Source organism: Sturnira hondurensis, unplaced genomic scaffold (genome assembly GCF_014824575.4).
Source record: "Sturnira hondurensis isolate 20B ecotype Veracruz unplaced genomic scaffold, ASM1482457v3 Scaffold0007865, whole genome shotgun sequence".
Lineage (NCBI taxonomy): Eukaryota > Metazoa > Chordata > Mammalia > Chiroptera > Phyllostomidae > Sturnira > Sturnira hondurensis.
In genome coordinates this window covers 11,985,665-12,013,235 of record NW_028080496.1, presented here as the reverse complement: position 1 = coordinate 12,013,235, position 27,571 = coordinate 11,985,665, and the positions used below count along the sequence as shown (strand labels likewise).

The 27,571-nt window shown below is 47.3% G+C and overlaps 2 protein-coding genes, 1 long non-coding RNA gene and 1 pseudogene across 7 annotated transcripts in view; 3 read left to right on the top strand and 1 right to left on the bottom strand.

Annotated features, from left to right (window-relative positions):
* TRPM1 (transient receptor potential cation channel subfamily M member 1) overlaps nt 1-15,469 on the top strand; it is a 69,395-nt gene extending 53,926 nt beyond the window's left edge. For all 5 annotated transcript variants that reach the window (XM_037053788.1, XM_037053790.1, XM_037053789.1 and 2 more), the window contains 3 exons: nt 1,230-1,432; nt 2,032-2,164; nt 13,882-15,469. In XM_037053788.1, the coding sequence (XP_036909683.1) occupies nt 1,230-1,432; nt 2,032-2,164; nt 13,882-15,154 (1,609 nt within the window). In that variant the 3' untranslated portion in view covers nt 15,155-15,469. The remainder of the gene's footprint in view (nt 1-1,229; nt 1,433-2,031; nt 2,165-13,881) is intronic.
* LOC118992048 (uncharacterized) lies at nt 372-20,470 on the bottom strand. Its single transcript, XR_005067531.1, has 3 exons — nt 20,378-20,470; nt 4,577-4,583; nt 372-383 (listed from the first exon to the last, which is right to left on the bottom strand). It is a non-coding gene; the product is annotated as an uncharacterized LOC118992048 (long non-coding RNA).
* Nucleotides 20,471-20,701: 231 nt separating this feature from the next.
* Nucleotides 20,702-27,571, top strand: part of MTMR10 (myotubularin related protein 10) — a 36,199-nt gene continuing 29,329 nt past the window's right edge. Inside the window, exons 1-2 of the mRNA XM_037053791.1 lie at nt 20,702-20,886; nt 21,423-21,483. Coding sequence (XP_036909686.1) covers nt 20,827-20,886; nt 21,423-21,483 — 121 coding nt within the window. The 5' untranslated portion in view covers nt 20,702-20,826. The remainder of the gene's footprint in view (nt 20,887-21,422; nt 21,484-27,571) is intronic.
* On the top strand, nt 21,617-21,741 carry LOC118992149 (uncharacterized; annotated as a pseudogene).

Below are 27,571 nucleotides of genomic sequence, written 5' to 3'. Positions count from 1 at the left end.
TTTCATTCATTATCAGAGGCACAGAAAACAAGGTTAACTTCATAAGCCATGACAATTGCTGTAACATTACATAAAATGTTTCCTTTATCATTGATAGAATAGTAAATAAAATGATCTAGGAAAAAAAATGATTCGAATCGAAAGTCAAGTTTCTTATAGAACTTGACCATTTTGGCGTGATGTACTGAGTATGTGATCATGCTTAATAAATGTTGAAAAATGCTATTGTAGCTTCTAATATGAAAAATATGGGGGGAAAATCCATGACAGAAATATAGAATCTTAGCACCAACCAGGACATTGGAGAGAATGCGATTCAAGCACCAGGTTTGAGTAGTGAAAAAGTACAGGTCATGAGAGATTAACTGGCTTCTCTGAGGTCCCTGTGTTGGTAGAAAACACACTAGAACATGATTCCAACTTCTAACAATTGTGCCCTTACTTCCTCCCACTGGAAATGAGAGGACAAAGATGGTACCTACCCAACATCCAAAATAACGCATCTTTGATCAAATAAGTTTAGTAAGTAACCCATTCAGTTACCGAAAAGAAAGTAGTTTGAGATGGAAATTTAATTACTTCAAAATGCTGAGTTGAAAAACAAAACAAAACAAAACAAAACAAAAATGCCAAGTTGAATGGCTCATGCCTTCCTTTAAATATATGGAATTAAATTTCTTGAGCATGTGAGTTTGTAGATTGCAGTGTGATTTTTCAAGAAAGCAGTAGGTAGTGATTTCAATACCCTTATTTGGTTGTTGTTGTAGTTTTCTTTTTTAGAAGATTTTATTTATTTATTTTTAGATAGAGGAGAAGAAACATCAGTGTGTTTCTCCCATGGAGGGAGAAAGAGAGGTAGAGAAATATCAGTATGTGGTTGCCTCTCACACACCAGCAACTGAGGACCTGGCCTACAACCCAGGCATGTGCCCTGACTGGGAATTGAACTGGTGACCCTTTGGTTCGCAGGCCAGCACTCAATCCACTGAGCCACACCAGCCAGGGTTTCAATATCCTCAATTAGTATTTATATGAATAAAATGCCTTTGAGTGTAGATGATCTTCACATTGATGGATAGACCGGAAGACAGGGTTATCTAGGAATCAGAACCAGGGGCTTGCACTACAAGGCCATTTCACTGTGTCTTGTCATTTCAATGGGACTCCGATTGCTGTGGAAAAGCACATAAACAGTAACGTGACTAACTAAAAACGTGTTCTTTTTAAAGCAACACCTTCTTTGAAGTGAAGTCCATATCCAATCAAGTGTGGAAATTCCAGCGGTATCAGCTGATTATGACATTTCATGACCGGCCAGTCCTACCCCCACCAATGATCATTTTAAGTCACATCTACATAATCGTCATGCGTCTGAGTGGTCGCTGTAGGAAGAAAAGAGAAGGGGACCAAGATGAGCAGGACCGCGGACTGAGTACGTGCACCACTGTCGTTTCTGTCCGGGGCTAATTTCACAAGGGCTTTCCAATGGGACACCCTCACAGAAAACTCATTAACCCCCTTAAATGTGTGAGAATGCAACACTCGTACTGCTATTCCTCATACAACACTTGTTATTTTGTGATGATTTTGATTCTAGTTTCATTGATTTATCAGTTAATTACTGAAAGCCCACTCAAAACGAGGTGAGAAATTGAGTTCTTGAAAGTAAACTCCTCTGTTGTCGAATCAGGGTTCCTTTCAAAGTGTTTCAATGTGCTTCACTTAAAGGTCATGGGAAAAACATGCAGCACCCTCGACTCTATCCCTGTGCAAAAGGTTTCCCTGAAAATCATGTTTGGCTTCACTTTCTGAACAAGGTGCGTGCGTGCGTGCGTGTGTGTGAAAGTGAGCCATTTTGCTCCATCAGGAAGATGATCGTTGCTGATTGCCAGCTCTTCGTGCATACGGGCAATGGGGAGAGTCCGGTAAACTGCTCGCAGTGAGGCTGGGCTGTGAAATTCACAGAGACGCCCGGAGCTTGAGTCCTCACGGCTATCGCGAGATCTCCCTCGGCAAACCCTGTCCTTGCAGAGCTGTTTCTCAGCGAGGAGGAGCTGAAGAGGTTGCACGAGTTCGAGGAGCAGTGCGTGCAGGAGCACTTCCAGGAGAAGGAGGACGAGCAGCAGTCGTCCAGCGACGAGCGCATCCGTGTCACCTGCGAGAGGTACGCCCCGCGCGTCACCCACTCGGGGCCTCAGGTTGGCGGGCTCCTCCGCCCCAGTCTGAGAGGGGTGGGGTGCCAAAGTGCATTTGAACATGCATTCCCAGTTGTCTGGTTTATTCAAACGTTCTGGTTTTTACGTGTTTCCTAGGGGTTGGTTGTGTGTCGTATATAGAAGTGAAGGATGAATTTATGACCAATAGTCCAGGCCCACACCGAACCATTAAAGCCCTGACTTTCTTGGCCACCCCTGCACGAGGGCCATTTGCTATAAGACCCAGGATCTACGGCCAGAACAGTCAGCCGCAGGGCTGGGTGGCTTGTCTGGAAGGCACCTTTCTCCTCGCTCCAGCCATTTGGTTTTCTTGACCAAGGGTAGTCTTCCCTTAGGAGCCGACCTCCCTGGCCTTGTGGTCTTCCTGCTCCCGGCAACACTTCCCCCATGCTCCCCCACAGGTGTCTGTGCCCCAAAGAGGGTGGAAACCTCTAAACAAGGGTCAAGTCTGTGTTTCAGACCCTTTTACATCTGGAATCCCAGCAGAATCACCATCATCAGGATCGGGGTGCTTAATAAATGCAAAATGAATGAATGAATGAATGCGTGCATGAATCAATGAATGAGCAAATAAAGGCAGGTCAGGAGGGACTGGAGGTGGGGCATTTCCCACAACTTTATTGTGTAGCTCTTGTGGCAACTGGCATAGTGCAACCAGCAAAGAGTACACAGTAACAAGAAACCTGCATGACATACATTTTTTAATCACCTAATTCTCAAGACTCTTTATCACTTAAAGCAATTTAAGCTTGGTAAAGATCATGATAATTGATTAAAAAATATATTGTTCCTGAGAGTTTAACCAACAATGTGTGTGCAAGGAGCATAGAGGAGATATGTCTAAGGAAACTCTGTAGTCATCTTTATGTCCTTGGGCACTCAGAGTTCAAGTTTCCATTACAGATACACATGTTTACTGGTAAGCAGGAAAACCTGGTAGGACTTCCAAAAGAATATTTCAGCGCAGTTCCCAGTCAAGGGCCACCAAGTAACAACAGAGTTCCTGACACACCTTGAGGTCTCCCTGGTGCGTGTTCAGGACAGTGACTCTTCCTCAGCCCTGGAAGCTGCAGGTCTCTGGCCTCTCTCACCTCCTGGAACCAGTCACCTTGTAATACAACCCACCACACTCCAGAGTTACCCGCCCCCACTTTTGGCCTTAATAAGATATATGTTCCTTAAAACTTTGGAACATGTCCTTGCTATGTTCACAGTGATGCCTGAGCTTTCAAAATGTACCTGCTATGCCTGGGCTGGTGTGGCTCAGTGAATTAAGCACCAGCCTGTGAACCAGAGGGTGGCTGGTTCAATTCCCAGTCAGGGCACATGCCTGGATTGCGGGCTGGGTCCCCAGTAGGGGGCGTGTGAGAAGTAACAGCACATTGATGCTTCTCTCCCATACTTTCTCCTTCCCTCCCCCCTCTCTAAAAATAAATAAATAAATTTTATATTTAAAAAATATATACCAACTGTTCCTCCATAGGAAGATGACATATGCCCATCTTGATGATCGGAAATTTCCAGTTTGCAATTAGACATTAACTTGGACTTAATCACAGCCAGTCGTTTACCATGGAAATTGTGTTTTGTTTCACTCTGCCACTTCCCCTTCTCCCTCCCCCAAGCATTGTTTGAATTCTTGCCATTCTTGGACCGGGGCTCCTGGAATGTGGTTATCAGGCCGGCTACCACATTGCCTTTCCCTCCAGGGGCTCTGTGCACTCGTCATAGGAATGAATGTGCCCGGCAGTAAAAACAGGCTCCTTCCCGCTTCCTTTGGCCGCCCCTGCCACCAGGGATGGGAACGCCTTCCTGCCCATCCTGTTCCCTTTCTCGGCTGAGTCACAGGTGAATACCAGTGACCAGAGAAGGTGGGGCCTGGGAAAAGCTAAACCGGCAGAGGAGCCAAGGAAACAAAATTAACGACTTTTCCCTAACTTTTGGCACCAGGGATGACTTTTAAAATCGAACTTTTTTAAGTACTCAGAGGTTTCTGCCCTTTCTCTCACTCTGTATATTTGATGGTTTTCTTTTCTGAGCCACTATTTGCTGATTTTCCTGTTCTTCTTAGCTGTGTCACGTCCAGCACCATGGGGACCACAGGGTCTCGTTAGGGTGAGCCTCTGCGAAGGGCGCTGCTGGCGTCAGGCCTGTCCTGGCCTCGCTGTTGTCTGGGCTCCTTTCCAAAGCAGGACCAGCGATTTGCATGACTCCACCTTGCAAATGTGTTCCCACAAGAAATTACACACTTGTCAGTACTTCTCCGTGCAGGGTGCTCCTCTGCGCAGGCTACTCCTCTCTGCAAGATGCTCCTGAGGGCAAGCTGCTCCCCAGTGCGTGGTGGTCTCCATGTAGGGTACTCCATGACTGTGCAGGAACCAAATTCACAGCTTTCGCCTAATGCTTGCAAAGTCATATATAAAATTCTAACCATTAACCGTTTCTTTTCATCATATGATGTCAGCACTTTGTCAGATCCAACAGGTAGCCCTTCAGCAGGAAATTTCCACCATGACTCAGGTTTTCGTTAACCCCACGCTGGGTTGCAGCCCTACGCTCAACCCAAAGCCCCACCCAGCGTGCCACTTAGTGCCCTCGGGCACTGCACTCGTCCCTCCCTGCCAGACTTGGACTTGCTCTGTGCTCTCAGCTCTGCCAGCAGTACTGCCAGCCATCGAGGTCAGCAAATCATTGCGACACCTCCCTCTTCTTCACTGACGATCAAGGTCTGGATTTACTTCCCCACCCCCGACAGTGGTACAAGCCACCACACAGAGGACTCCACTTAGAACTCCTGTCTTGCTGGCGTGCCTTTGTTGCCTCAAGGGCACAGCTCCCTCCCTGCCGCAGGGACTTTGCACATGCTGCTCCCTCTGCCTCCTCATCCTTCTGATTTCTATTCAAATGCCAATTCCTTCTGGAAGACTTCCCTGACCACCTCACACCTGAAACCAGGCCAGGGAGTCTCACACACCTCCACATAGCAGGAGGCTGTTTTTTTTTCAACAATTGATGGCTCAAAAGTTTGTCCCTTGATTTGAATAGGAAAATCTAATTGGTTACCTCCTGGAGTACCAAACAAGGTATCCCTCTGGGTTTGAAGCTTTGGTTTTGCCCTTGGGAACTAGGAACAGTTTCAATATGCAAATGAGTCTGCTTCCCATAATTCTTGGGAAGAACCCTTACTATCAGCAACACCAAAACAGGCGCTCTTGTTGTCAGGTGTTGTCTGTGTGGAAGAGATAACATCAGATAACCAAGAGGGCTGGTCAGAGGAGAACATTTTATAAATTCCTTCTGCCCGTACAAGGAAGGTCACGTCCTGGCCTCATCCGACTGGCTAATAATCAGGAATGTGGATCCTTATCAATTAGCGCTTAAAGGCCATTTCTGTGACTCTTTCAAATCCACTGTTAAGCACACCATCGTGTCTCCGCTTTGTTCTGTGAGGTCGGACACCCCCTGGGAGAGGTTCTCAGGTTCAAGAGCAGTTGAGTTGGAAAGAATCTCTTCCGACACAACTTTGTCAGCGATTCAACTTCCTTTCCTCAGACAATGAAATCCACGGAGTTTTCCTTTTTTTCTTGGCTTCAAAGAAGCTTAGCACCAAGCTCAAAATTTAATGATAACCGGTTTACTATTGTAGGTCTGGGCAGTATGTGAAGTGCAGTGCCTCCTTATGCCCTCCTCCTTTTTTTTTTTAAAGAAATTAACACTCTCATTTTTAAAAATTTATTTATTTATCTTTAGAGGGGAAGGACAGAGGGAGAGAAACATCAATGTATGGTTGCCTTTAGCGCGTCCCCTGCTGGGAGTTGGCCTGCAGGGAACCGGCTTGCAACCCAGGCATGTGCCCTGACTGGGAATCGAACCTCGATCCTCTGGGTCGCAGGCCCGCTGCCCTCCTCCTTTTATTCTTTCATATCTTCTATTCCACAGACAAAAACATGGCTTTGTGTGTGTGGTATTTCACAAAGTATGCAGGCTACATTCGAAATGTGGGTGATCCTGACTGAAGGCAAGACCTTTGGATCTTAGAGGAGCCAACCGTATACTGGCGGGTTCTGGTTCCCTGCAAGCCTTCTGGGTTCAATGGTTTCTTGTCAGATTTGTGGTTCTGGGTTAGGGTCTTGGGAAGTCCGCTCTCAGCTTGAAAGGTAATCAGCCCTCTGTGGCCTTGAGACCTTGTTTCAAGGTCTCACTTGAAACACCTTCCGTCCCAAGTGACCAGGAAGAGAAGATGCTGGTAATAGAGACCCTTACGAGAAAGAGGATAAGGAAAGAAATTGAGGTAATAACCAGGAGAAGGCCTGAAAGAGTGATCAGTCTCAGAAAGGAGATGGGTGATTTCTTGGACGCAGAGGTGGTAGACAAATATGCCGGGATGGGGAAGAAATTTGGGAAGATCCCATCCGAATGTCTTGATTGGATTTTATTTTTTAGAGAGAGGGGGAAGGGAGCAGAAAAAAGAGGGAAAGAAACATTGATCGGCTGCTTCTTGCCAGCCCTTAACTGGGGACCTGGCCTGAAACCCAGGCATGTGCCTGGATTGGGAATTGAACTGGCGACCTTTCAGTTCATAGGCCGGTGCTCACACTAGCAAGGGCACTGAGACACACCAGCAAGAGCAGATGTTTTAATCCTGTAAATTAATAGGGGTCAGGGTTGCTTGGAGGATGGAGGGTAGGTGGGATTAAATGTAGAAGTTTTCATGTGCTCCGTAAATGACACTATTGTTTTTTACCTGACTTGGAGAGGCAATTTAGGGATACATAAAGATACCAAACACTGGCCCTGGCTGGCGTAGCTCAGTGGATTGAGCACAGGCCTGTGAACCAGAGGATGGCGGTTCGATTCCCAGTCAGGGCACATGCCTGGGTTGCAGGCCAGTTCCCTGCAGGCCAACTCCCAGCAGGGAACGCACGAAAGGCAACCATACATTGATGTTTCTCTCCCTCTCTCCTTCCCCTCTAAAGATAAATAAATAAATAAAATCTTTTAAAAATAAAAAAATTTAAAAAAAGATACCAGACACAGATTTTTAAGAGTTTTTTAAAAATTAATTTTATTCATTTATCTTTAGAGGGGAAGGGAAGGAGAGAGGGAGAGAAATATCAATGTATGGTTGCCTCTCATGTGTCCCCTGCTGGGAACTGGCTGGCACCCTAGGCATGTGCCCTGACTGGGAATTGAACCGCGATCCCTTGATTCGCAGGTCCACAGGCCCCTGCTCAATCCACTGAGCTACACCAGCGAGGGCCAAGCACATATACATTTTTTTAATACCAGCTTCATTAGTAATAACTATTGTGCTATAGGAAGTGGTGCCATTCTTCCCAAATACACACCCTAGAATTAGACATACCCACTCAGTGACCAGTAGTGGGGACCGCCACAGGCCTCCCTTCTCCTGGCAGGATCAGCTCCCCCCGCCCCCCCAGAGCTCATCACGTGCACAGGACAGAGTGAGAGCCCTCTCAGCATTCAGGCAACTGGCTCCCAAAGAGAGTGACAAAAGCGTATTGGTGTCCTGGTCCCTACGCCCCAGCCAGAATACCAAGTCTTCTCAAGAATAAATAAAGAAATAAAGAAAAGACTGAAGTGAGGGTGGGAATTTTACAGGAACTGGAAGTCCAGAAACATAGGAAGAAAGACTAGGATCGGGGAAAGAGTACCGGCCAGCAACCTTACGGACTTGAAAGCAGTAGGCAGTGAACTTACCTTTAGGGGGAATGTGGTAGGAAGGGAGCTAACTGAAATGAGATAACATGACTTCGTGTCAGGCCAAGTCAGTGTGGCTTCCGTGACTTTCATCCCAAGGGCAAGGATGCAGAAAGCAAAGGGTGCGTGAGGCACAGCATCGGAGGCACCAAGCAGTGGGGATACCACAGACACGTGAGTGTCTGAAAGTGGTGGCATGAATGAACCCAGCACATTGCCTGCAGGGACCATCTGCCCCTGCCCAGCCCCGGAGTCCTGGTGGTGCTAAACAAAGGGTTAGGGATCACCACCGTCATGTCGGAAGGAAGGGAGAGGGAACCTAGGCTATTAATAAGAGCTTCGCTGAGTGACCGACCACAGAGCCTCGCCTGAACAGAAGGTGGAACTGGGCCAGAAAGGGAGGAATGATTGAGACAACCACTCGAGTTCCAGAAGCCAAGGAGGCCTGAAATGTGGCCACATCCCTGTATAGAAATGATCCATTATAGAGAGCTAGAGGGCTTTGTATTCTTTTAGTAACTATCCAGTATTTTGCTTATTCAAGAGAACAAGAAAGGCAGGAGATGGAAGACATAAGCCTGGAACACGTGTTCTTCGGCTACAACCTTTCTCCTGTGAAAACTCGGTAGGTAAGCGCAGGCAGGCTCTACCTTGGGTGTTCTCCCTACAATTACGAAACTTAAAAGGCAACCCCGTAGGAAGACATGCATGGAGAGTAAAATAGCTGGATGTAAAATTTGGACTGGATTAGACAACTGCATGATCTCTAGACCCGGAATAAAATTACAAGGCAGGAATGGCCTTAGAACTCAGGAATGCCATGAGGTCTTGAGACCTGCGTTTCTTCAAGTAGGGACTGGACCCAGTCGCTCCACTAACATTATGTTTTTACGTGAACCTGTAGCTCTGTCATTAAGGCAATGTTCCCATGTAATTTACGAGATGCCTCACAGGTGAAGGGTGCTGGTTGCACATGAAAAGCTGACTCCATATGAAACAGGCTTTAATAACTGGTTTACTACAGAACTCCCAGTACTAAGCTCTGCCCTTAGGAAAGACACATGGGGACACTTACCACAAGAATGTGAACTTGGGCCTTATGTTTAATAGATAAGAGTCCATGAGAGTCCAGTGAAGTTAGGCCATTCTTTTGCAGATTATTACAAAGGCTCCCCAAATTGATATATTGTTGTACCTATTATTGGAATAAAATGGGAACTGTTATTCACAATGCTGTAATGAAACTGCATTTTAGTTAAACTACTCTAAGGTTTAACTAATAGGCATACTAAGACCCAGATAAAAGCATATGTGGATTTGCAATTATACTGAGTTCGTATGGTTATGCCATTTTGCACCTGCAGAGCTTTTACAGTTCACGAAGTGCTTTTGTATACACAGTTTCCTTTAATTCTCACCACGTTATCATGCTACCATTGCTGTGGAAGCATAGGTCTGAGCAGATTAATTCAAGTCCTAGATTTCTGATTGAAAAGGGGGAGCTGCAGGGAACTAGACACACCAGGGAGACTCTAGAGAGGGAGACATTTAGAAAAAGAATCTCAGTTCTGGCTGGAGTGGCTCAGTGGGTTGAATGCAAGCCTGTGAACCAAAGAGTTGCCAGTTCAATTCCCAGTCAGGGCACATGCCTGAGTCACGGGCCAGATCCCCAGTAGGGGGCACACAAGAGGCAATCACACATTGATGTTTCTCTCCCTCACTTTCTCGTTCCCTTCCTCTCTCTAAAAGTAAATAAATAAAATATTTTTAAAAAGAAAAAATAAAAGGAACCCCCAAATAAAGTCATTTAGAAACTACAGAGCTCACCCCCAACACGAGTGCATGCGAGGGCATCTCCTCCTTAGTAACATACCAAACTCCTCGAGGGAGATGAAGCGAACAAAAAATGGTCAAGTAAGAAACTCTGCAGCCCTGGCTGGTGTAGCTCAGTGGATTGAGCGCGTGCCTGCAAACCACACGATCGCAGTTTGATTCCCAGTCAGGGCACATGCCTAGGTTGCAGTCCAGTTCCCAGAAGGGGACCCAGAGAAGCAGCCATACATTGACATTTCTCTCTCCCTCTCTCTTTCCCTTCCCCTCTAAAAATAAATAAATAAAATATTTTTAAAAAATTAAAAAAAAAGAAACTCTGCAGTTTCACCCCTTCATAGTAGAATAGCGAAACTGGCCAAAAAAAAAAAAAAAAAAAAAAACCTTTCAAGACCAACTTTTTTGGAAATCTGGAAACCAGCCCGTGACTTGTAGCAGTCTGTGCAGTGCTCATTCAAGAGACATGGTTGGAGCTTGTTGTGTTGCTGTTGCTTTTTGTTTTTTGGAAAGCGAGCTTTAAGGCATTCTAACTAACCCAGTCTCACCCCCACCCCCGCCCCGCACTGCTCAGCTCACTGGTAGCCCCGAACAGAACAGCTGGAATTCCCAGTACCAGTGGAAGCAGAAAGGACCTCATTCCCAAAGAATTAAGAATTGTAATTCTTTGTCCTATCCCGCCTGGCAGCTCCCTGAAAGACTGGCTCAAAAGACTAGTCTTAATTTCCTTTAACTGGGAACTGGTCCAGGGTCAAAGCTGCTAGCTGGGGGGCATGAAGGTGCCGGTGCCAAGTGTTTCGGTTACTGCCCCCTTCCATGATAGATTCCAGCACTGGGGCACACAACAGACTAACCAAAAAGTTTGGGTGGAAAGGCTAAGAAATGTAAAGATGTATAAAGGGCTTTGAAAAAGCCATGGCGCCCTGGCTGACGTGGCTCAGTGGATTGAATGCTGGCCTGCGAACCAAAGGGTCGCCAGTTCGATTCCCAGTCAGGGCACATGCCTGGGTTGTAGGCCAGGTCCCCAGTAGGGGGCGCACAAGACGCAACCACACATTGATGTTTCTCTCCCTCTCTTTCTCCCTCTCTTCCCCTCTCTCTAAAAATAAATAAATTTTTTTAAAAAGAAAGATGTTTGGTTTTTTTTAAAAAGCCTATGTTCACAGAAAAAACTTGTATGTGTTCATAGCCACACCTTTCAGACTTGCCAAAAATTCTGGAAATAACCGAAATGTCCTTCAACAGATGCTGTGGTGCTCGTGTGCCCAGTAACTCCTCAGCAATAGAAAGGCTTGAACGACAGGTCTGTGCAACAACTTGTGTGAATGTCAAAGACATTCTGTGGAAAGCAGCCAGTCTCCAAAGGCTAACTACTGTATGATTTCATTTAGTTCATGTTCTCAAGATAAGAGGGGGTGGTTGGAGAACTGGTCCGTGGTTGCTAGGACTGGGGTGGAAGGGGTGTGGCTACAGACGTACAGCAGGGAGAAGTTTGGGGGCTGACGAATGACCCTGGATCCTGGTTGTGATGTTGGTTATAGAAACCTGTGCAAGGGCTAAAAGTCCTGGAACTGGACACCAAAAGAAAAAACAGTCCACGGACTGTATGATAACTTGAACTAGAAATACGATGTATCAGAAAGAGGTCTTGAAGAGGGAATTCACTTTATGTCATGGCAAATCACTTTGGACCTAGGATACTTCAGCTGGTGCTGTGCTGAAAAATAATTTGCCCTGTTGAAAGGAGAAGGGAATTAGGGCGCTGAAAGCTCAGAAAGCCGCTTTGTCCTGGCTTGTTTTCCTGCCACTCTCGGTGCAAACAGATCAGGGACACTTGTGCAGTTGTCACCCAGATAGTCCGTCTCTCCCCATCTGCAATGGAAATCACTTCTTGTTTGGATGTCGCGGTTCGGGAAGCTTGTTTTAAGTAATTGTGGGACGTCACAAAACGTGGCTAGTGCAGGAAACGCGTCCTTTCTGTTCATCGTTTCAGAAGCACGTGAACGTAAACTCATTTTTCTTTCTCCTTTCACACATGCTGTAAAAAGTCAGAACAACGGGCCTCCATTTGGCACAGACGTCTAAAATGGGCTCGGCAGAAGCATCTTTATCATTTTTCTTAATCTGAGCTGCACCATGGAACCTTGTTTCTTCCTCAGCTTCAACTAAGGGAGGGGCAGTAGGAATGAAAGATTTAACACGCCTAAAATGCCCTGGCCGGTGTGGCGCGGTTGGTTGGGCAATGTCCGGCAAACAGAAGGGTCACGGGTTCCATTCCTGGTCAGGGCATATGCCTGGGTTGCAGGTTCAGTCCACGGTCAGGGCACGTGCGAGAGGCAACGTACTGATGTTTCTCTCACACAGCCGTGATTCTCTCCCTCTCTTTCTCCCTCCCTCTCCTCTCTCTAGAATCAGTAAGACAGAAAAGAAAAATTTAAAGGCACCAAAAGAGTGGCCCTACCTGAGGGCCTGACATCTTATTCCCTGCGGTGGGAGGGGAGTTTAGACAGTGTAAGGGAGACGAAGGAATCACGTGACTTGGAGGTTTCTTGGAGTGTGAGTGGCTGCCAAAGCCAGCGTCTGAATCAGTTAATACAGGGAAAAAACCGGCGGGGAATTACAGAACACGTGAGAGGGAAGATACGCATCTCTATTTTCCCAGCTATTTATGAAAGTTTGTATGACTGCCTTATCTCTAAAGGTAGTGTTGGTTCAAAAAAAATCTCAAGTTTGATCGTTACAGAGGCCATGTGGATTATAACACAGAAGGAATCATTGAGGGTGATAGATATGAAGTGAGCAAGGAGGCATGATATTAACAGAGAAAGCCAAGTCTTCCTCAAAGTCATGGACAATGAGAAGTGACAGGCACTTCTGTTGGTCCCCACAATGCCAGGGGAGAGAGAGACCCTTTAGAATCTGTCGTGTCTCTGGCCGGAAACCCTTAAAAGGTGAATTTGGTGAATTTGACCCTCCTGGTTGCAAACTTCCTTCCTGCTCAGATAATGTGGTTTCATCTGGGGCATAAACAGTTCTCTCCCCGTGAAAAGAGTTAAGAAGAGAAGCCCAAGACCCTCCCACGTGTCAGAGGGCAGCTGTCAGCGTGACCACGGAAGCAGCACATCAGCAAAGGCAGTTAGTTCTGGGAGAATGTGGGGCAGGTGGCTGTAGAAGCAGCAAGAGTGAGGAGCCCTCAGGAGACCGTGGTCAGGCAGGGAGCAGGAACTTAATGCAAAGGTGAGCAGCAGGCCCTGCTTGACCGGTGGCTCAGTTGGTTAGATCAGTTGTCTCCATATGCCAAGGTTGCAGGTTCGATCCCCAGTCACAACACATACAGGAAGCAACCATAAGAGGAACAACAAAGCGATGTTTCTATCTCTCTCTCAAATCAATAAAGTGAATTTTTTTAGAAAGCAGCAGGTAACAGGAAGTGACTAAAAGAGGTAAAGTGAGAACAGGGGAGGGAATTTATAAGGCTGTGTAAGGAGGGTAGCAAAGACCTACCGGGTGACCCTCGAGATTCCCTGTAGGAGAGGACATAAGAAACCGATACATGACACAATCAGACCAGGTGTTTGCCTTCATGCAGGGATGAACCTGCTGGAACAGATTGCCACCCTGCCCAGTTCAGAGGCCCCAGGGTCTCCTCTGCCCCACCACCCTGGAGACAAATTCAACTTTTAGAGGCAATCCTGGGCCCTGAGCATAACTTGCTGCCTGTTAAGAGTTCAATTTCATGAATGCATTGAAAGAATTCATAGTGTAAGTATTCTCGAGATATAAAATGTAGCCTACGTCAGAAGCTTGCAGTTCAGGCCACAGGGTGGTTTCATCGAGTCCCTCAGCAAGACCTTATCAATGAATCCATAAGGCACTCGGAGCAGCCAATGGTAAACAGCACCGTGTGTGTTAGTTGTATTTTAAAATTACTTGACGCTCCTAACGGTCACTTGTAGCAGCTTGGCTAGGCTTGTATGAAGTTCAAAAAGAGCCCCAGGGAGCTCCGCGATTCCCAAAAGACTGTAAAATCAGGTAACAACACAATAGTGTTTATTTTGTTGTTGTTTAGTGTTTGCTTCGTCGCGGTGGAATAAACGGATCCCTTTGCTTTCGCCAGAGTTGAAAATATGTCGATGAGGCTGGAAGAGATCAATGAGCGGGAGCAGTTTATGAAGACGTCCCTGCAGACGGTCGACCTCCGACTGACGCAGCTGGAGGACCTGTCCAGTAGGATGGTCGCTGCGCTGGAACACCTCGCGGGAGCGGACAAATGGGAGCTGATCCCGTCGCGGTCCCGCGCTTCTTCCGAGTGCGAAGCGACTCACCTTCTGCGGCAGAGCAGCGTCCGCAGCGCCGACAGCTGCGGGAGCAGGTTCCACTTCAACGCAGAGGAGCTGGCCTGTGAGGATGCGTCTGTGTCCATGCTGCTGGGGACAGGCTTCCGGAAGAAAGCCCGCTCCTTCCGCGTGAAGGAAGAAAAGGACCTGAAAATGCACCTGATCGCTGCAGAGCGCCAGGGCAGCCTTCACCTCTTAGCCAGCGCGAGCGCCCCGGACACACGTGAGGGCAGTCGCCTGGCCTTAGACCACGTAAAGCACGCTTCAGAGCCAAAGTTAGGTCCAGAAATCGGGATTTCAGACGCTGACCAAAGGCAGGCTGACTCTGAAAGAGGAGACACCATTTCCCCAGGTTCAAATCAAATGGACGTGGTGCCTGGACTGAGTAAATCCGATGTTCCGAACACTCAGCTGACAGTGGGAACCGCACAGATAGAAGGCACTGTTTCCTGTCCCCTGGAAGACACGAACGTGACACACTGTCACCCTGATGAAACGTGCGGGACTTGTCAGACTGTGGAGTCCAGAAGTTTTGTATATTCCCATGGGACGAACCTGGTCAGTGGTGGGCTTAACAACTGGTGTGCGGAATACAGCTCGATCATGGATCAAGCCTGTCCCTCCACAGGGCAGCAGTGGACGACAGAGTGGAAATACCAAGTTCAGAAGATCACACGGTCTCGTAGCACCGATATCCCCTATGCCGTGTCGGAAGCCGCCATGCAGGCAGAGCTTGCAGACCCATCCACAGATCCCGAAGATGACAGCTGCGTTCCCACAAGAGTCCCTCGAGTCTCTCGCTTGTCACTCGCCGTCACAGAGAGAACAGAAACGGGGAACTTACTGGCCGTGAAACCAGACCAAACTTTGGGCTTCGTGTCTTCAAGGTCAAAAAGTTTACATGGCCACCCTAGGAATGCTAAAGCCGTTCAGGGCAAGTTAGGCAGATCTGGACATGCCAGCAGTGTTAGTAACCTGGGAGTTGTGTCTGGGACTAAAACAGAGACACGGAAGGTTAAGCAAGAGAAAACGTCCACTGAAACTGAATGCTGATGTGTTTGGTTTGCCTGATTTTTAAATCAAAGCCACTGATGAGTACCATCTTGGATCCTCGGTTTCTGAAAACATTTTCGCTAAATGCATTTGGCCATTTGGACTTGCGATTAAAATGGAATGCACTAAACTTAAAGGAATATTTTGTTAGCATCTGTCAGTAAACTTAGTTGTTGTTTTTTTTTTTAAGTTGGAATAGGATCAAGTGAAAGTGATGATACTCCAATGGAGGTTAATTAATTAATCAGTATGCAAGAGTCTACAACCTTGCCCTGGCTGGTGTGGCTCAGTGGATTGAGTGCCAGTCTGCAAATCAAAGGGTCGCTGGTTCGATTCCCAGTCAGTCCACATGCCTGGGTTGCCAGTCGAGGGCATGTAAGAGGCAACTACACATTGATGTTTCTCTCCCTCACTTTCTCCCTCTCTTCCCCTCTGTCTAGAAATAAATTAATAAAATCTTTTAAAAAACCACAAAGAACCTACAGTCTCTATTTCTGAGGGCTATTAAATAGCCTAGGAGATGCCTCTGGTTGCCGATAATTGGTTACTTAAAGAGTAAGGAATTGTGTGAGAGGGAGAAAAGAAAGAGAAAGCAAAAGTGTAAAAAAGGAGGGGTGAGGGAGAAAAAAATAAAATTATGAGCTACAAGAAGTGAGAAGTAGAAAGGAGCCATGAACACCACATGTTTTGCTTGGGTTCTGTTTTACCTGCTGTTGTTTTAAAATTACACAGTGAGCCCTGGCTGGTGTGGCTCAGTGGACTGAGCACCAGCCTGCGAATTGAAGGGTTGATTCCCAGGCAGGGCACATATCTGGGTTGTGGGCCAGGTCCGCAGTAGGGGACACACAAGGGGCAACCACACATTGATGTTTCTCTCCCTATCTTTCTCCCTTCCCCTCTCTAAAAATAAATAAAATCTTTAAAAAAAATTACACAGTGAGAGAAATATCAAAGATTGCACTGTTAATACTTTAGGGTGACCAAGAGCTTTGTTAGTGTGTGAAAATAAAGGAGCCAATATGCATTTTCTTATCATCCTGTAGTCCTTGGTAGCAAACACACATTAGTTGTACCTCCGCACACACAATGGCTTGTGCAAAGTCGTGGCTAGAACGTAAAGGGCACATGTTCCAGGTGGGAACTGTCAAGAACCGCCAAGGCTGTTCATGGCCAAGAACAGAAGGGGTTGTGCTTCAGTCTGCAAGTTCCAAGGCCCAGCCCCCTCCCCACGAAGTAACTGCTGTCCTTTCATAGTGAAGACTTCCTGGCTGTAAAACTATGACTCCAGTGCTGGGTGCCTTAAATCACCAGTTTTATTTGCTCGTGGATGCCACAGGTCAGGAATTCGGACAGGGCACAGCAGGAATGCCCCCGATCTGTGGCCTTGGCTGATTTGCATGGTGTAAAGGCTCCTAGATGGCCAGTTCCAAGCTATCCACGTGGCGTCTGAATGTGGAGCCGGGGAAAGATACCCACAGCTGGCTTCTGCAAGCCAGGATTCACTGGCTGCTGCAACTAACTGGCTGCTGCTACTCCATGGTGTTTAAACTGGGGCGACCGAGTGTCTGGGGGTAGAGGCTGGAAGCCTCCAGAAGCATCGTCCCTCCCGTGTGGGCTGTGGGCTGGAATGGGACTCTCCACTAGAGCTGTCCTCCACAAAGACACAGGAGCATGGCCTGTCCAGGTGGCCTGGGCTCCCTCACACTATGATAGTCTAGAAGAAATCACATCTCTTACGTAGCAGTTCAACCTTCTGAAACTGTCTCAGCGAACAAGGAGGAAATGCTATTGCTTATTTCCGGGCTTCAGGAATCACACAGAGTCAACTTAGATTGCATCGCTTGGCTGCGGATGAGTCACCAAGGCTAGCCCAGATTCTAAGGGAGGGGTCCTATCTGGGAGGAGTGTTACCGATTTTGCAGATGTGTTTTTAAATGGCCACACTTGCATTTCGTCATGGTTTTGTCACCTGACTGCTCTGCAGCACTATAGTTTCATCTCACTCTTTGTTTTCCCTTACTGATGACCCACCCCCCAAACCCTTTCTCCTCCTTACAGTTAATCTGTTGAAGAACATGGGCCATTTTGTCTTGCAGAGTTTGTCAGAGTTTACATTTTACTGGCTGGCTACCCACGGGCAGTCCAACATGCTGCACTGTTCTCCAAGTTGGCAGCGGAATCCAGAGGCTTATTCCCGCTCAGGTTCAAACCATTTGCCGAGGCTACCTGGGCGATGTTGCTTCTTTCAACGCGGGGCACACTCGCCTATTCGTCTGTCTTCTTGTGATGTCAGCAGCTGGTGATATTCAAGGCCTAGATCTCCTAATTCATAGGAGGCTGAAAATGATAATACTTGAATCCTATTATTTCTTTCATTAGTTACAACATGAGATGATTCCTTTCACCTCCTACCTGGTTACAGATCGATAAATTCGCATGTACATACAGCAGGAATAATGATGGATTTTCCCCATTTACTTGAAAATTTTCAAGGTAACTGATTGGTTCTCTATCATCCAATGAATATATATGGTATATCTATTTAATGTATAGGGTGTATGTATATATGATACAGGCATATTTTTTATATATTTCTACCCACAATGAAATTGCTGTGAAAGTAGGAATTTTGTCTTCTCAGTGACTGGAATAGTTTTTAGCACAAAGCCAGCATTCAGCATTAGTTAATAAATTTGGTAACTAATTGAATGAGTATATGAAGTACCTAGGACCTAGTAGGCAGTCAAGAAATGCTAGCTCTTTTCCACACAGGAAAAAGGAAATTGTTCCCAGGGAATGCCACTGTCTCCCATGACAGAAGAACCAAGGATGGAAAGAGAGTCAGAAAAACAGGAGGAAGAGGACAAAATAGTGACAATTGAGTCAAAAGAAGGGACAGCCAGCTACCCACAGGATAGTCAAAGAGGTCAGGACTGACAAGAGGCCAAAAGACTAGGGACAGCGTTGTGTCCTCCCCAAATCCCCGTGTTGAAGCCCTGACTGCAGTGTGACTATATTCGGAGATAGCGCCTTTAGGTTGAATGAGGTCATAGAGGTGGAGGCCCTAACCGAACATGATTCGTGCCCTGTAAGAAGACACCAGAGCACTCTCCAGCATTCACGAGCTTGCACCCTCCTCTCTCCCCATCAGCCATGTGAGGACAAAGCCTCTGAGCTGGCACCAGTAACCTGCCTTGACCTTGGACTTCCAGCCTCCAGAACTGTGAGAAATCAACTTCCATTGTACAAGCCACCCAGACCATGGTATTTTCGTGATGGCATTCCAAGCAGACTAACACAATTAGGTGTCTGAACCTGTCATAAAAATTAGGGTGATGTTAAAAACAAATCTGGAAGTCAGAGTTTTCCTGCTTTGCAATCAATCACGTGGTCCCGTGTTATAGTTTGAGATTCTAAGGAAACCTATATGGGGAAAACTAAATCACAGAGTCAGTCACTGGCAACTAAAGAACACCCACATATTGCTGAAGAGTGTGTGTAGATAAAAACCAATTTTTCCAGTTTTCTTGAGATACAATTGATATACATCCCTGCAAAATTTTAAGGTGTACAGCACGATGATTTTTCACTTACATAGACTGTGAAATGATGACCACAATAGGTGTAGTTTGCACCCATCATCTCAGATGGATACAATAAAAAGAAGCAAAAAAATTTTTTGCCTTGTAATGAGAATGGTTAGGATATACTCTTATCAACTTTCATGTGTCCCAAACAGCAGTGTAACCTACTCATCATGTTGTACTTATTGCATCCCCAGTACTTATTTATTCTAATTATATTTATTTATTCCAATTAAAGTACTTATTTATTCCAATTATACACTGAAAGTTTGTATCTTTCAGCCACATTTCTCCAATCCCATGCCCACCCTATCCCCAACCTGGTAACCACAAATCTGGTCTTTCTCTGTTTTTTTTTTTTATTGTGTTTTGTTTCATCTATTTAATATAGAGAAATCACAAAGTATTCATGAAGAAGTTTTTTATGTTTTTGCATAACAGTATTTTTAACACCTATAACCCAGTGGACTTAACATGTCAAAACACAATTGTGGTTCCAGAGCAAAATGGAATCACACATCACTCAAACAAGGTGACTGGAATGATCAGTAGGGGGCTGAATCAGGATAATTTTGGGGGTGGGGGGGAAGCAACGTTTGAAATCTGTAAGTTTTTTAATATTTCCTTTAGCAACACTTGTCACTCTGATTCATAGGGCCACACTGGAGCTTCCTTGTGACATTACTTATGAAATGGGCCAGGGTTTTCTCTTCAAAGCCTAAGAAGGATTTAGTCTCAACAAAAAGATTCACGGAAAAGTATCACCATCTGCCCTTCCACCAAAGGCTCCTCCAGGTCATAAATACATTAACTTCAGAAATTTGTTAAGAGTTTCGGGTACGTTGAAATGCGTCTGTCCTTTGCAATGAATGGGCATATTATTTGGTCTGTTGCCTATGGAAGCCCCGACTCTGCTAGGGCTTTTGATCACTTAGCGGCTGCTCACTCACACCTTTACATACGAGGAGGAAAAAGAACAGAAAGGAGATAATTCAGTATCTTTTTCTACATTAAAGTTTAATAAGGAGGGTAGCAGTAAATAAACAAAATCGAGGGGTCAGGGTTGGCTGCCAATGTCATCAGCAGTGGCCACGGCCCCGCAAGTGCGGGATCCCGGGGAAATGGGCTGTCAGCTCGGCGGGCAGGACATCCCGGTCGCAGAGCTCCGCACGGAGACACCATTCAGGTGGTAGGGAAGACAATCTCGTCCAGGTGTGGGACATCTAAGGGGGCTTTATATGCGGTACCAACTGCGGTGAACGTCTGAGGAGAGTCATCACCGGTGGCACCTCTTCACACGCTGGGCACCCGTGGGTCCGCTCTCCCAGAGTCGGTCCCTCACACGCTGGGTGCAGTGGGGCTGGTTCCCATCAAGGCACCAGAGTCCCTTCCCTCCGCCCGGGATCCTCCTGAGGACTTCAAATTATGATCGCGCCCGCTGCATGACTAACAAACAATAATCAAGAGAAATGTCCCAGGAAAAGACGGACAGTCGCGACAGAGAATGTCTAGAGCCAACGTCCACGGTCAAAGGCTAACTCCCGCTCGTGCCATGGCCCCCACGGGCCGCCGTAGATCCATGGGGGGGGGCGCCTGACTCCTGCGGGCCACCGTAGGTCCCTGGGGGCCGCCGCGACACCCCCACCGTGGGCCGCCGTAGGGGCGCCTGTCTCAGCTTTTGCTCCTAAGATGGCTACCGGGGCTGTGCTCCCCCCGGCGCTCTCTCTGAGGAGGTCCCGGCAACAAGTGCGGGGCGCAAACTTTGCGTTCCGCCGCCAAAGCGGCCTAGAGCGGGGAGAGGCCGGCCGGCGCTGTGCTCACCGTCTCTCGGGGCGGGGCGTCAAGCCCCTTCCGGGGATGGGTTCCGGCGCCTTAGTCGCCCGACTCTGCCCTGGCTCCTCCCCGCTCGGGCGGGCGCTCCGCCGTGTCCCCGCCCGCCAGTCCGCCCGGCCCGGCTGGCTGCAGACCGGCCCTGGGCGGCCGCGCCGGGAGCTGTAAGCCAACGGGCGTCGGGAGGCGTCAGCACAGCCGCTGGCCCGCGGCGGGTCCCGGGCTACGACCGGACCGGGGCGAAAAGGCAACGGCACCATGTTCTCCCTCAAGCCGCCTAGACCTACGTTCAAGTCCTACCTCCTGCCGCCGCCCCAGGTAAACAACCCCCTTCCAGCGAGTGCCCCTGTCCTCGAAGATTCCGGGTAGCCGCCGGGCCGGCCCGCGGGAGCGGGGGAACCCGGGAGGCCATCGCCGTCCCCCTGTCCCCAGCTGCGCGGCTGCCCCCACTGGCTCGGCAAAAACTTGTAAAACTCCGCCGCAGCCATTCTGTGCCCAGTGACCTCCCGTCGGTAGTTTTGTCGTGTGACGAGACCCTAGGGGCGTCCAGAGCTGGGTTTGTTAGCCCGGCGACGGTCCGCGCCGCGACCGCCAATGTGCTGGTGTCGCTTGTGGGCACCTGGTGGACGAGGATACTTGTCTGTCATTAGGCAGTTTTAATATTTTATTGTCAAACTCCCGAGCCGATAGTGAGCGGGTCTTAAAGAGAACTCAGTAAAAGTGCGAAAGAATGTAAGGGGCGGGGGCGGATTTTTGCGTGTCGCATATGTCATCCCTTATAACACAAAGTTTGCTCTAGTATCTTATGGGGTGGGAAAGTTTTTATTTTGATTAATTTTGCTCGTGTATTTCAGACTGACGATAAGATTAATTCGGAACCGAAGATTAAAAAACTGGAACCGGTCCTTCTGCCAGGTAAATGTTAGAGGTCCGACAGATTATTAAGTGAATGGGTTTGGGTCTGATGTTATTACTCTGACTACTACCATGAGGTCAACTTTCCTCCTCTTTTTGCTTTAAGCTTTATCCAGTTAAAAATCTAACCGCTGGCCTGCTGGTGCGTACCACGTTCTTACACCATGTGTACAGAAAGAGGAGGCAGAGAAAATTCACCTCATATACACCTCAGCCCAGGCCCTTTGCCTGGTCTGTATTGTGAATGAGGGGACGTGGAGTTAATAAATAAAGAAGTAAATAGAACAAAAATTAAAAGTAAAACATAAAATAAATAAGTAAAAATTAAAAATTAAAAAAATCTAACCACCGAGGGAGGAAAAAAATAAGTTGCTTACAATTAAACATCAGAAAGTAATAATTGGTGTTTGTCTTGGAAAATTTAAGCATCATAGAAAATTGTCAAGAATGTGACCACCTGCTTTCCTGTCTCCTGAAGTGTTTTTATTTTTTTTAAATTTTTACAGAGTTTGTTTGTTTATTTATTTATTTATTTATTCTAGAGGGGAAGGGAAGGAGAGAGGGAAATATCAATGTGTGGTTGCCTCTTGTGCGCCCCCTACTGGGGACCTGGCCCACAACCCAGGCATATACCCTGACTGGGAATGGAACTGGTAATGCTTTCTTTGGTTTGCAGCCAGCTTTCAATCCACTGAGCCACACCAGTGGCCCAAAGTGTTTAAAGAGCTCTCCAGTTGTTTAGGGCATGAAAGCTTCTCTGCCCTTCTTGTCTGTCTGCAGCTTTTTGAATTGATGGCCACTAGTTGGATCATCATTTCAATAGCGTGAAGAACCCCTTGCACGGTGGCTGGGTCTCTGTACCAGTAACAAAGCTTAGGGAACTTTGCATCTCTTACTTGGCAGATGTTGCTAGAAGGTGTCAGCTGTATTTGCAAGTTTACCTGTTTCCCTTTAGAAAGGCGAGGCGTGGGGGCCCCTGGTTCCTCGCCACAGGGGCTGTTCTGTGCAGTATAGGATGTGCATGACATCCCTGGCCTGCTAGATGCCGGGGTTGGGGGGGCATTTAGATGCCCCTGCTAGATGCCAGGGGGGCCCCCTCTCCCTGCTCCTGATGGTGACGCCCTCCAGCATTGAGGGCATGACTTTTTTATTTTCCTCTTTGGGGAAAAGAACTGGGTTAGAACAAAGTAGATGGAATCTTGGAGATGGAAGTAGACATTGGCGGCAGGTAGTAGTTTGGTTTTAAAGTGTGTGAGCTTTTTGATTGATACTTTGAATTTTATAATAAGTAGGAAAAGTCAGTTGTTCACTGAAGCTCCTGGGATAAGTAGCCAGATGCTTAGGAGAGCCTGGTCTAAACCCGAAATACAGTCAGACACCAGTTTGTATGGCTCCCATGAATGTTAAAAATCTTAGTCACTGCTCCATACTAAATATGGAATCTTTAAACTTTATGCTTTAAAATGTGAAATGTTAAGTAGGAACAAAACACCAACTTTTAAAAACGTCAACAATGGTAGAGACATAATTTAAACTTATTTTAAACTTTAGAATGGGAGTTAGTTAAAATTTGTTGTCTTGATTTTGTTCTTGCTTTTCACCCTAACTGTGTGTGCTTAAATCACCCTTCATGCTCTCAGAGCGAACACTGGAACTACTAAGTAACCTTTGCTCCCCGTGTTTGTGGGGTTTTAGGCTTAGTCACCCCAGGCGTGGGCCAGTATACAGGAATCAGTGCTCCTCTGCTGAGCCTTGAACTTCGGCTTCCTTTACTTTGAACAGCCCACTCTTGGACTTTGGTTGTCCACTTCTGATGCTGTGATTTGACACTAATCAACAACACGGTCTTAGCTGCAGATACAGTGCTTGATTTTTAAAAACTGGCTTTTATATTTGATATGATTGTGATACTGTCAGTATTAATCAGCTTGAAGAACTTACAGTGAAGGATCATCCATGCTGTGGAACTAACTAAAAACTTGTCTTTCTACAAAAAAGGCAGTTTTCTGGGGAAGATATAAGCTCACTTCCTGACCGTGAGTGGGTCACCTGTCCTAGAAATCACAGCTGAGTCTGTATCTCCTGCCCTGTGTTAATTTTTTACACGGGACCTGCATTTGCATACCTGGTGGCGCTGGCACCCCGCCTTCTGTCTGCACTTAACCTGTTCCTTACAGAGCGTGGAGCCAACCCTGAGTTAGTGTGTCTGCCTGCCGCTGCTGCCGCCTCTCCTTCCCCCATGCTCCCTGCCAGGGCCTCTGTTCCCTTCTATGCCTGTCATGTCACCTCTTTGACTGCCATTGGAAGCTCCTTTGCTCCGCAGCCGCTGCTCCACATGCGAGATCTGGAACACAAGTGGAAGTGAGCGAAGCCTTGGCCATCTGGCCTTCACCAGTCAGAAACCAAGGGATGACTTGGGCAGGTCGCCTGTGGCTTTACACAGACAGGCACACAGAACAAGAAGTCATTGTTCCGAGACATAGCATTGCATGCTATGTTTTGGCGTGATGCCTTCAGTTCAAGGATATCCTACTTCAGTTGCCCACAGTTTGAACTTGTAATTCAATAAGCAGATGAAAATTAGAACACAAAATCAGTTGTTTATTTGTGTGCTCAGTTACAGAGTGGTCTGTCGGAACTTAACAACCTAAATTTAAAATGATCCTCATCTTTTATGAAGCAGAGAAAACAGAAGAAACTAATAATTTAATTTAGATTATGCTAGTAATTTTCAACTTGCCTGGCTCATGAAACTCCTTAAGGTGGAGATTGTACCTGATTCAGCCTAGTGGTTCCAATGTCTAGCAGTCTGTACTGAGGTGCCGAGTGAGTGAAAGAACTCAGACTATCTGCTTAAGTCGCTTCTGTAGCGGTGCACACACGTGTGCCCACACCCTGACCACTCTCAGCTGGCACCATAGAGGAAGACTGTCATTTTATGCCAGTGCGTGTCTGCCCTTTCCTAGAGCCACACTTCTCAAGAAAATTATACCTGAGCCTGGAATTGTAATGCAGCGCCCAGTGAATGCCACTAGCTTTGCCTGGGCTTTCTCTTCAACACCGCCCCCCCCCCCATTACTGGACACTCGTTGTTTTAATGATTGTGTCACATATGCATAAAATTGCCCGAGTCCTTTTGAAAATAGGGTGAGTGGGTGTATTTGGCATGTTTGTTAGGAGCAAGTACTGCTAGATTGTGCTCGTGTCTTTTTTTGTTTTGTAGCTGCCAGATCAGTTCAGTGAGCATGTGGGTCATACTGGGTGCCTGGCTATGTGCTAAATGGGGAAGAGCTGGGAGAGGCGTGTGCCCAGGTCACACAGCAAAACCTTGCACCAACCACGCTGTCTGCAGAGAGGGTAGAAGGATGGTGTTAGAGGTTCCCAGTTTCAGCCCGGGCCTGGCTGACATCAGTCAGGGCTGGATGAAGGCTTGGCCAGCCCTTGGTCAAATGCAGAAAAATAAGAAAAATGCAGCCTTCTCTTCTATAGAGCTAAACTGTTTTGGTATGAAGGATTGTATTTTATTCTGAAATTATGTCCTTTCAACTTCTTTAGTGTAGATAGGTTCTTTTGTTAAAAGGTAGTGATAGTAGCTGTGGCTTTCTAAAAAGTTTTTTTTTTTAAATTTTTAGAGAGGAAGGGAAGGAGAAAGAGAGGAAGAGAAACATCAATGTGTGGTTGCCTCTTGCACGCCCCCTACTGGGGACCTGGCCTGCAACCCAGGCATGTGCCCTGACTGAGAATCAAACCAGCAACCCTTTCCGTTGCAGGCCTGTGCTCAATCCACTGAACTACACAAGCCAGGGCTTTCTAAAAAGTTTTTAAGTTATCAAAATAAAAGATTGACCCTGGAAACCACTCAATTAAATTATAATGGTATAGGTACAGTTCAGCATGGCTTATTTTGTCAGCCTGGGAGTCTTCACTTCCTTCCTCGTTTAACAAATGTCCTTTCTTGTTTAACAAATTGTCCTTCCCTTCTCTGTTTAGCCTTGCGTTCTAGTGTGGCCACTGCCCCCAGTCCCCAAACCTGGGCACAGGTTTGCTTGGGGTATGTTCAAAGTGGTACTATGAGCTGCCTTTGCGGTAGTGCTGCCAGTGGTCGTCGACCCAGAGGGTCTGTGCATGAGAGTGAGGTCACATCGAGGGAGGGAGGGACACACACCGAGGGCTGTGTTTTTCTCAGGTCCAGCCCGTGCAAAGCACAGATTGCTGCTTTTTACTGAGCTACTTCCGGGCAAGTTTCTGACCTTTTCTGCTAAGATCTTTACCTGTCACATAGCTTACAGGTCGCTCCTTGTAACAACCCCATCAGGTAGGTAGCAGTTGTCTCATTTGAGATGAGTGGAATCGCAGAGGGTAAGTGGCCCTGTGCCTCACTGCTAGCAAGGGCAGAACCGCAGCCTTGAGCCCCCCTCCCAGGCCATGCCTATAACCACTAAGCAGCAGGGCCTCCCTGACTGCACAGGTGTCCTTGGCCCACAGAGTCACGCTGTGGAACTGGATAGTCGGGATGGGGTGTCGGCCTAGGAGTGTGTCAGTAAGGTAGAAAGAGCTCAGCCCTTGGCTCTGCCCTTTCCATGGCAGTGACACGTTTTGCCCCAGCTTGAGGAGCACTTGCAGACCATTTCAGCTGCTAGAAAGTGGAATGTCTTTGCAGACAGGGCACTTCCCGTTGCTGGTGGAGCTGAAGCAGAGGCTAGTGGAGTGCCAAGCCGCTTTGTCACAAGGATGTGAGATTGAGATTCTCTTCCGACCCTGGGACCTGCTCTTTGAGGGGAGGGGAGGGGCTCAGCGAGGAGAACTTGAGGTGCCCTGGCTAACAGTGAGTTAATCCTTCAACAGGTACCCCGTCAGTGAGTGAGTGCAAGGTCCTGCTTCTGGCAGAGGAGCCCAAAACTGGAAAAGATGGGTACCTGCCCAGGACAGTTCCAGTTCTCTGAGGAAATGCTACAGTAGAGGAAGGCAGAGGTGCTGAGGGCTCCAAGGAAGGTCACCTCAGCCAGATGGGGGGGGGGCATGGACACTCTGCATCTGGAGCACCTGCCAAGCCTCAGCCCCTGTGCTCAGGCTGAGCATCAGCTCCACTGGTTCCCTCTTCCCGTCTGTGAGGCCAACAGCATCTTCATTGCTGGGGTTCACTGTTCAATTGACAATGAGTGCACTGATTGTCAGTGTCTTTTGTGATCAGATCAGAAAAGCATTTGACCACAGGGCCCTCTGGGAAATGGAAATACGCATTGTTGGGTCACTGCCAAGTGTATTTGTTTGCATGTTCATTGCACAGGTGGGCCGGTTATGTGCTGCTCTTGTTTTTGGCCTCACTGTAAGTCCTACTTCCTCACTGGGATGGCACACCCAGTAGGTAAAGAAACCCTTAGGTTTCTTTGCTGGATGATTTAGGTTGTTTGATAGCTTTTTTGTAGCTAGGCTCTAGAGATGATTTGGAACTGATTTTGTAGTATTTTGATTCACAGATATATTGCTTTAGAAAGAGCAAATGACTTGGAACTATGAACAGTGCAGCCAATGCAGGATCTTAGTGTTGCGTTTGTACCTCCTCCTGGAGCTCTTGGTTTGGCGCTCTCCACCTCCTAGGCGGCTGCCGCGGGAGTGTAGGCCAGCATTTTGTTACTCCCTCCCTTGCTCCTGACCAGGGGTCTGCCTGGGCCTTGGAGCTCCAGCTCAGAAACTGGCCGTGAACCTCCATGAGTAAAACCCTGCTTAAACAGGGTCAGGTCCAGATCTTTAACCTCTCTAATTTGCTAACACTCCATCCATCCTGCTGACCTCTGCACTGTTTCTAGGTACAGAAGTCCCCCCTAATCTGCGTTCCACTGTCCATGGTTTCAGTTACCCACGGTCAACCACAGTCTAAAATACTACACGGAACATTCCAGAAATGAACACTTCACAATGCATAAGTTTTAAATTGTGCACCGGTCTGAATGGCACGATGAAATCTCCTACTGTCCTGCTCCATCCCTCCTGGGATGTGAATCAGTTCTTTGTTCAGTGTCTTCCTGCTGTGACACTTAGTCATTTAGAGAATTCTTTTGTTTTGTTTGTTTTATTGATTTGAGAGAGG